We start from the raw sequence: 9,589 nt of genomic DNA on the forward strand, positions 1-9,589 counted from the left end.
ACCATAAGCTACATGACGCCTCAACTCTTTGTGGTTATGAAGTCCAGTGCACTTCTCCACTTCTGTACCCTTTCCTAGCGCCAGTGTTGGTTGTGTTATAGTAGTTTACGTTTGTCACAATTGGCCTGCCATAGTCTTCTCGGCCACGGCAATAAATCTGATCCAAACCTCATCTGAATCGTCTACGATTTCTTCCTTTTATTTACTGGCGTGGTGGCAGCGGTGGGATCTTGTTATTAATTATAGTGATTGATATTATCACAGTGACAGGTGATATGCTAACTGTTAAGTTGTGGTTTCATAGTGATTTGTTTCAGTTTTCTAGTGTCTTTGTAACACCAGGGGAAAATTTTGTGTTGTACAAACGTACGATTGATTGTTAATGGAGAGTAATGATTAAGCTGTCAGAGAACAGAGGAAGAAAGAAGAAGTCACGCCAGTATTGGTTGTGTTGTAGTAGTCTACGTTTGTCACAGTTGGCCTGCCATAGTCGTCTCAGCCACGACAATAAATCTGATCCAAACCTCATCCGAATCGTTTACGGTTTCTTCCTTTTATTTACTGGCGTAGCTCACCCCTCCTCCTCCTTCCCTTATTATCTTCTTTCTCACTTCCTTCATCAATTAACAAAATACAGAACGAACTTAAAAAAGTCCCTTATTAACTGACTAACTGGAAATAGAAAGCTCTGTCTAGAAATTGAAACAAGGACGGTTAAAAACCACAAGGACAGAAGAATGATGTAAACAGCGGAAATGGAACCTTGGATATGAATATAGAGATGTAGAGAAATGAAAATGAAACCTCTGCAACAAATTAGCTTGCAAACCAACATAACTACAGTACTGTTGACCCTTTGTGTTTAATCCTGACGCTCTGATGTCAACCCTCAGTAGCCATAAAAAACCTCGTCCTGAAAAGAACGAATTTCTTTCATTCGTCATCAAGTTTCAGACCAATGCGAGAATGCAGGTAACTATAACTGCATTTGCGAGTGCAGGTATGACGACGTCGTATCCATCGACTCCGGATGTTCACGGGCCGACGTCGGCTGCCGCTGTCGTCGAAGGTCTGACGCTGGTTGTGATCTTTGTAGCAGCCTTGGCAGCAAACTCGTTGGCAATGGCGATCATGGTTCGAGACAAGCAGTTGAGGTTGAACCTCCACAACGCTCTCATCTTCACCTTGATTTGCATGGACCTCGGTGTGGTGATCACCAGCATGACACTCTCCATCTGGTCCGTGTACGACAACGGGCACTTTCTCCGCAATAACAAGGTCATGTGCACGGTGAGCCGAAAATTTTGCCTTGATAGCTATATATTTACTTACTCATGTATTCATTCATTCATTTATACATCCAAGTCTATACCAAGTATATCATAGCTCTATTGTTTGGTTCCTGCTGACGGGAGTTGCAGTTCGTGCGTTCCATCACAAGCAATATACCGTATTTAACTTGACACATTCAAAATGATTTTATTTCCATAGAAAGTAATAGAAAGTAAAATATGTAATGCTAGCAGGAGTACATAGTATTTTAAGGAACTTTTGAATCACGTAAGCTTCAACAAAATATAAATACAATATTATAATGATATCAACTTTGGTTTGGATAAATAAACAAGTAAGCAATAAAATCCCAATTTGTAACTCTACATGGAAAAAAGGAATTCACAAGAAAAGCATATATAACTTTTCAAATGGGTACCCAACAATAATGTAGGCTAATTGCAACGCACGCCCAATATCGAAGAGCAGAGCTTACTGTAACAGAACAGTTTGTTTGCTTGTTTTATTTCCGTCATAAATATACATACAGATATAAAAGACAACATATAAAATTACAGTACAAGGAAAATGATACATCATGCGTAAAAATGAAACATACATACATAGCAAATGAATAGCGTGACACATCATCGATATACAAAAGAATAGAATGTAGGATTATAGAAAGATAACTATCGGATAGCCCATAATCAGCTGCACTTTTCTGGTGCCGCTGGTCTTCCATGGGGACCAGTTATACAGAGGTACAGAAAAGAAAGAAAAAACTAGAAGATTACATATCATATAAACACAAAATTATGATAATCTCATGAAATATTAATTCATAATGCAATACTATGCAAAATCTCAAGGCAAAATACGCTTTCTGGAAAAGTGTAGATACATTTCTCGTGTATCAGAAAAAAAATATATATCGAGATAAATTTAGACAGATAAGATTAAACCAATTCAAAAAGGGACCGTTTAAAATCCTTCAGTGACTTGCACTCACGGACAGCATTTGGAAGGCTGTTATATTGCTTGGCTCCCCTGTAGAAAAATGTACGTTTGCAAAAGTTTGTCCGAGGTTTTGGAAGGCTGAGGCTACTGTGTCGAAATTGGTAGGGTTTGGAGGAATAGAATATATTATTGTGTAAATAAATAGGTGTTAAATTATTTAAAATCTTAAAAATCATTACTCCGATGTGAAATTTTTGACGGGATTTTAACATTTCCCACTGTAATATATCATGCATTGACCTAAGAGAAAAGTGTGATTTAGGATTAATCTTCAGAATAATTCTTCCTGCTCTATTTTACAGTTTTTGTAGCTGATTTATATGTTTTTCACTAGAGGACTCCCAAATAACATTTGTATAATCTAAATGAGGAAGAATAACATTGCGATATATCAATTTCAAAGAATTTCTGTTTATGAAATATGTTAAGCGAGGAAGGAAAGAAATCATACGGCCTACCTTTTCACATAGATAATTTACATGAACATCCCATCTGAGTTCGTCATCGATGTACAATCCTAGATATTTCAAACTTTTAACCTGATTAATTTCATATCCTTTTATACTCAAATTCAATCTATTATATCTTTTCAACATATATCTATTACCAATTAACATACTCACAGTTTTATCATAATTAATTTTCAATTTGTTCTTACACATCCAACTATCTAAAACATATAATTCCTTTTTCAAAACTGTACTTTTTATGGGTCTTTATGAGAAAAATAAATAACGGTATCATCCGCATATAAATGTACATTACATGAATCAAATATGGAAGGTAAGCCGTTGATAAATATAATAAACAACAATGGACCCAATGTCGATCCTTGTGGCACACCGAGCTTAATATCCAGTTCTTCGAAGATACAATTACCTATACTAGTTACTATTTTTCTGTCAGATAGATAATTTTCAAACCATTTAACGGTGGGACCGTTAATACCTATTGTGAAAAGTTTATGCAGCAGGCATTTAGGGTTTATCATATCAAAAGCTTTTTGCAAATCTACAAAGACTGCACCGGTGTATAGTCCGCTATCCAAGGACTTCAACAGTACTTGATATTGGAAGCATTTTCGATTGCAAGTTTTTTATTTCTAGTGCTTTCACTTCATTATCATTATCATATTTTAATCATTTTCAGCATTATCATCATTCTCCTTTTTTTTTTTTTTTTTACTGTTAAAGATGAGTCTTATTTCCTCTTGTTTCCTTGATAGTACATAAGTGCTTAATCACGAATGTAATTAATCCGAACCTATCGGAGAAAGGGGTGATCTTTTATAAATTCTAAACATATTCCATGTTTTAGTCCTATGATTGCCGCAGTTTATAAACACAATAACCATAAAAATCAGCTGAGAAAGAACCCCAAGCAGCAAGGACTACAGTCATTTAGTTTTACACAGGGACAACCAAGGATGATCTGAAAGGTATTGAAACTGATTATCTTAGTTCATGAATATCACTTAAATGACATGTCTCTTGGATGCAATGAATTAACTCTACTATTTTTTTTTTTAATTTGAAATAAGTCCATCATCAGAGAGAGCAAAACAGAATCTTTTCCATGATCATCATTGACACCTCGTTTGTTACATTTAAAGAAAACTCTTAAAGTTATCATGAAAAATACGATATCATGTTAAAATTGCTCATTTTCATTTATTTTTTTCAGCAGTCTAAACTTCAGGCAGTTTTAACCGTAGTTGTTACTAGGCATTTCTCATTTCCTTTATTTGATACTATCAATTGATCTGGTCTGAACTTCTTATCCGCTCTCCGTTTTCACGGCCCGTTACTCAAAACACTGATCATTCGGGGTTTACAACCAAATAAGCTTGCTTTTATCTTGTTTATGTAAGTCCTTCATACTTCTCTTTGTACAACCCGAACCGTAATTTCGATTTCGACCAGTTATCATATACTTTGTATACAGTGTATTTTTCTTGTATATTATTAACAAGGTGCAAGAATTTGTGCTATTACTTTTTGATGCAGTTTGATATGAGTATGACCAGTATGAAATTAGCTGAAACTTGAAACCTGAAGGTATTTTAGATTGACAAGAATCGTTTTGCTATCAAACTCTCCGTAAACGACTTATGATGATAATTATAATAATTGATACAAACTACACCATTGTCATATAATCTCAAGTCTCTCTGTAAGCTATTCAAGCTCTTCTGGAATGACCTTTGAACTCCATGGCAGATTAACGGGTTCTGCGCCACTTTCTTCACGCTCGGTAATTTCATGACCATCCTGTTCATATCGGTTGATCGGTATTTGACGATCGTGTGGTCGGCCAGATTCCCGCCGACTAGACTTCGAGCAGTCGTTTTCCTCCTGTGCTGCTGGACAGTGCCCCTTCTCGTAGTCGTTCCTCCAGCCGCTGAGTTTCTCTCCGACTACGTGTATCTGTCCGACACGCATCACTGCTCTCCAAGATGGGACTGTCCCTATTACGTTATCATATTCGTTTACTTCCACGGTATCGTCATTCCCGTCATGCTCATCTGTTACGTCGCCGTCTTCCGAGTTATCAGACGCCAGGAGCTCCTCATGAAGAAACTCTCTCAGAAGGAAAGCGAGACAACGGTCGCCTACGGTGTAGGCGCCATCATCGTCGGCTCGGAAACACAATTCAGTAGTCTTGAAGGCAAGGAGAATCCAGTGACGTGCCGTCGTGGTGATGTGGAAGAACGTGCAGTGCCTTCCTGCGAGGATTTAAGCGATGATCCGCAGAGGGTACCCCTTGAAGGGCCGCTGGAACAACCTGTCGGCAAACGGAAGAAGCAGCACTTGGGCCTGCGGCTGAACCGAGGGCGGCTCAGTAGAGACAAAAGAATCGCAGTGACAGGTAGTAAGCTTGTGATGGGTAATTTGCTCTTGGGGGAAGGTTGCAGGACAGTGTTCTCTCCAAGGGGTGTTGACCATTACTGCTCAGCACTCTAGCAGGGTCTGCAGGGGGATGGGGAGTGTTAAGGTCAAATGCACCCAAAAGTTTTAGGCCTGCTGCAGTCTCCTCCTCCTCCATGGGTGCACTAAGCATTGAAACACAACAAATCCACAAATTTTAACACTTATTTTTCCCCCCATACTTCCAACTACCTTCCCTCTTTGATGCACAGGAGACTTTGGAAGTAAATTATATTACCAATTCAGAAACATAGCAGCATGTTGAACACATTGTAAAAATGAGTTTTAAAGTATCATGTTAAAGGTACACGTGACCGGAACTCAAGAGGGCGCTGTTGAATGGAGTGATAAGAGCCGCCTTCCTCTGTGATCGATGATGTAAAGCTAGTTTAACACCCAATCAAAGCTGCGTGCTCTCCATTTGGTTTATAGGTTTAGAAGTCGTTGACGATTTCTGTACGAAGCGTAAAAGTAGTTGAATATTGAACTGTCCTGATTAAATCGATGTAATGTAAATCGAAATTGAGTCTTGCACTAATACATGACAATTCATTGACTACTATACGTACATGTTAAACGTATTTTTACGTAAGTTTTCACTGCTATAATAGCATAGGTAATACGCAAAATTTATCAAGGATCATTATGTAGTAGGCGGAACCATCCAGAAACAACGATCGAATCAAGAGGCGAACTGAAATTGACATTATTATAACCATTTTCCTACTTATCTGTTTTATTCGGACGTGTGAAACATGACATATGCATAAGCGTTGGTCCATGCATACCGCCATCTTTAATCCTGGGTCCGTTACTCTTTGCTAGATGAACAACCTGTTCATGAGCATTTCTCAGTCAATAAATAATGTTAGACTCTAGTCTCTCGCACGGAACCCCCCCCCCCCCGTTCTATTTCCGCATCATGCTTACGTACTAGGCTATGACGAGACATTTTGACTCACAAAAATGCTTTCTGAACCTGATGTGTATGTCAGTGGCAATGATAGGGAAATGGTAACAGGCCCTCTGGTAGAGCACTTGAAACACTGAAGATGTTGTCCTGGATGAATAGGACCATAATCAAATGATTTTATGTACGTTCTTCTCCGTGTTGCCTAATCCTGCAGGGGTGCTACTTGTGCTGACGACAATTTTTTGTTGGTGTCCTTACTTCATTGTCCATTCCTGCTTCATCCCCATACACCCCACCCACTGGCAGGGCGTAGTCAGCATGTGGGTCGGCTACACCAACTCCTTCTTCGATCCCTTGATCTACGCGTTCATGAATCGCCGTGTTCGCCAAAGACTGCGCTCGATGATCCGCAGGACCATCAACAGGCCCACCAGACGGTAAAACAGTTGGCCTCAGCCAGGGAGAACTTCAGCCTTAGCCCCTTTGACAAGAGTTTCCAAATTATTATGTTTCTAAATTCGTTCAATTCCAGCTTGCACGGTGGAGTACAAAGGTTAAACCACTCGCTTGCTCGTGTGCCGCAGTCGCCCGACGATACGTCTCGTTTATTTCGCACCGATATATCGGGTTCGTCCCACGAGCCCGACACAAAGAGTCATTCGGCCAACGAGCTCGATATAAGCAAAGACTTCCGGGTTTCATGAGCTAACAAGTAAAAAAAAAAGGCCTTCAGCGCAACTTCTGGTGCCACTTCCGGATTTCTTCAGCTGAAAAGCAAAAATCAATCAATCAATCAATAAATAAAACAAATAAATAAATAAATAATAAAAAAAAAATAAAGTCTTCAGCTCTTTTTTCTACTTCCACTTCCGGGTTTCTTCAGCTGACAAGCAAAAAAAAAAAACCAAAAAAAAAAAACCAAAAAAAAACCCCCCAAAAACCAAAAACAAAACATGACCTTATCACAACATATTCCTTTATATGGGGAAAAAGAAAGTGGGGGACCCGAGCCCATTCCCCCCACCCCCGTACCCCGGTTCCGCCATGCAAACAGCCTTTGACCTCGACAGTTGTTGGCAAGCAAGGCCCATGAGTGCGACATTACGAAAACATGGACCGACACTACTGCGTACATTAAGCCTCGGTGCTGTACCGTGGGTCTGATTTGTGGGCCTTGTTTGCCTATCGTCAGACTCATGGGCCTTATTTGCCTAGTGTCGTGCTAATGGGCTGTATGACTCGTGGAATGCATAACTCGTGGTCTGTATGACTTGTCGGTGTCGGACTCGTGACGTACACCCGTTATATGAAGTCTAAATTTAGCTACAACACCTTGTTCAAAGGCTTCTTAAGTACGCGGAGTCATTGATAGTTGTGTCAAATCTTAAAGGGCTGGTATATTATTGGTTGAGGTGAGGATTCAGTTTTTGACTTTTCACAGGATGATTAGAAATCAGTTAATGAAATGCAAAAGAGCATATAATTCTAAGAGGAATTCATTTTTTTTTTTCATGAAAATCGGTTTTAAAATTGCTGAGATATTAAAAAAACAAAGTGAAACAAAGCGATCCTAAGAAAAAGATGAGTCTCACCTGTTATTAGGATTGCTTTGGTTTGGATATTTTAACCATTTCAAACCCAATTTTCAGCAATTAAACTTTGAATTCGTCTAAGAATGTTATGCTCTTTCATGTTTCATAGCTTTCGCATTAATATCTAAAAACTGACCTCGAAAAACAAAACATTGGAAACCTGAAGCCCCATTCTCAACCGAAACTGTACCATCCCTTTGAAATGAACCACCCTCATCGTCCGGGTTTCGCATAGACTTGAAGATTCGGTGTCAACATGTGATCTAAAACAGTGCTTGGTCTGGTAATGATTTTATTTTGCATTAGGGGATTTATCGAGACAATAGTATAATGCGATGTTATCATTGGCAATTAAAGTCTGCGGTTGGAAACGCCCTGACAAAAGTCACGTTTACCTGTTATAAAATTTTGCACCGTAATGAAATAAAAAAAGGACAAGTAATTGTGTTGTATCCTATGCATCTAGTTATTGTAAGGCTGTTACATATTATCAATGCTAATTACGGCCTACATAGCATACTAAGATTAAAGGGTTTGTCGCTTTATTCCATTAGCCACCCAAATGTCACTTCCCTTATGTTATGTACATCACACATGGCCATCTTTGCTTCTTCTTAAAATTTGAATTCTGTTGCTATGTATGAAACCTCTACCAGTCCGCTTGGGTTTTGTCATTGTTTGTACTTTTTGTCTCGCCCACCGGAGGTGAAGGCGAGACTAAGGGATCCAAATGGCGTCCGTCCGTCGTCTGTCCGTCGTCCGTCCGTCGTCCGTCGTCCGTCCGTCGTCCGTCACAAATATTAAAGTTTAAACCTGCAAGACTCTCTTATGAGGAATAACTTAGCAACCGTTACAGCAATGGCAGCCACACTTGGATGATAGAAGCACTAGGGGTATCTTCATGTTATGGTGTTGTCGGAGGTCATGTGATGTCAAAGGTCATTTGAGGTCATATATTAAAGTGTATGTGCAAGACTCTCTTTTCTATGTTAAAGTTTACCTGCAAGACTCTCTTTTGACAATAACTTCACATAAGTTGCCTGGATTACAACCTAACTTGGGTCATAGATGCACTGGGGGTACCTTCATGTTATGGTGCCGTTGGAGGTCACAGGATAAGGTCAAAGGTCATTTGAGGTCATACATTAAAGTTTATTTGCAAGACTCTCTTATCACACGTAACTCGACACATGTTGTTACAATGGCAATCAAACTTGGATGATGGATGCACTGGGGGTATCTTTATGTAATGGTGCCGTAAGAGGTCACATGATAAGGTCAAAGGTCATTTGAGGTCATACGTTAAAGTTTACTTGCAAGACTCTCTTATCACACGTAACTCAGCACATGTTGCTACAATGGCAATCAAACTTAGGTGATGGTAGATGTCTCTTGGGAAGTTGAAGGTTACCACAAGGTCAAAGATCACAGACAGGGGTCAATGAACTTTTAGGGCCCAATGTTAAGTTTTTAGGGCGCATTTCGTTTATGGCACATAACTTTTGATCCCTATGTCCGTTTGTGACCAAACTTGGACGGTAGATGTCCCTTGGGGAGTTAAAGGTCATCACAAGGTCAAAGGTCACAGAAAGGGGTCAACAAATTTTCAGGGCCCAATGTTAAGTTTTTATGGTGCGTTTCGATTATGGCTCATTACTTTTGATCCCTTTGTCCGTTTGCGACCAAACTTGGATGGTAAATGTCCCTTGAGGTGTTGAAGGTCACCACAAGGTCAAAGGTCATAAGCAGGTCAATTAACTTCTGGGAGTTATAAAAAATATTATTTCCTTGAACGCGAATGGGCGAGACACAATTTGGCACTTACCTTGTTTTAATCTCAAATGCATAAATTCACAATACCCTAA

General features: G+C 39.4%; 1 protein-coding gene across 1 annotated transcript; it reads left to right on the forward strand.

The window, feature by feature from the left end:
- Positions 1–1,002: 1,002 nt before the first annotated feature.
- Positions 1,003–6,836, forward strand: LOC140236255 (D(4) dopamine receptor-like). The gene is made up of 4 exons (XM_072316218.1): positions 1,003–1,290; positions 4,512–5,178; positions 6,347–6,569; positions 6,665–6,836. Exons 1-4 carry the CDS (start codon positions 1,003–1,005, stop codon positions 6,834–6,836), a joined length of 1,350 nt encoding a protein of 449 aa, XP_072172319.1.
- The last annotated feature ends 2,753 nt before the right edge of the window (positions 6,837–9,589 follow it).

This window comes from Diadema setosum, chromosome 12 (genome assembly GCF_964275005.1).
Source record: "Diadema setosum chromosome 12, eeDiaSeto1, whole genome shotgun sequence".
Classification (NCBI taxonomy): Eukaryota; Metazoa; Echinodermata; class Echinoidea; order Diadematoida; family Diadematidae; genus Diadema; species Diadema setosum.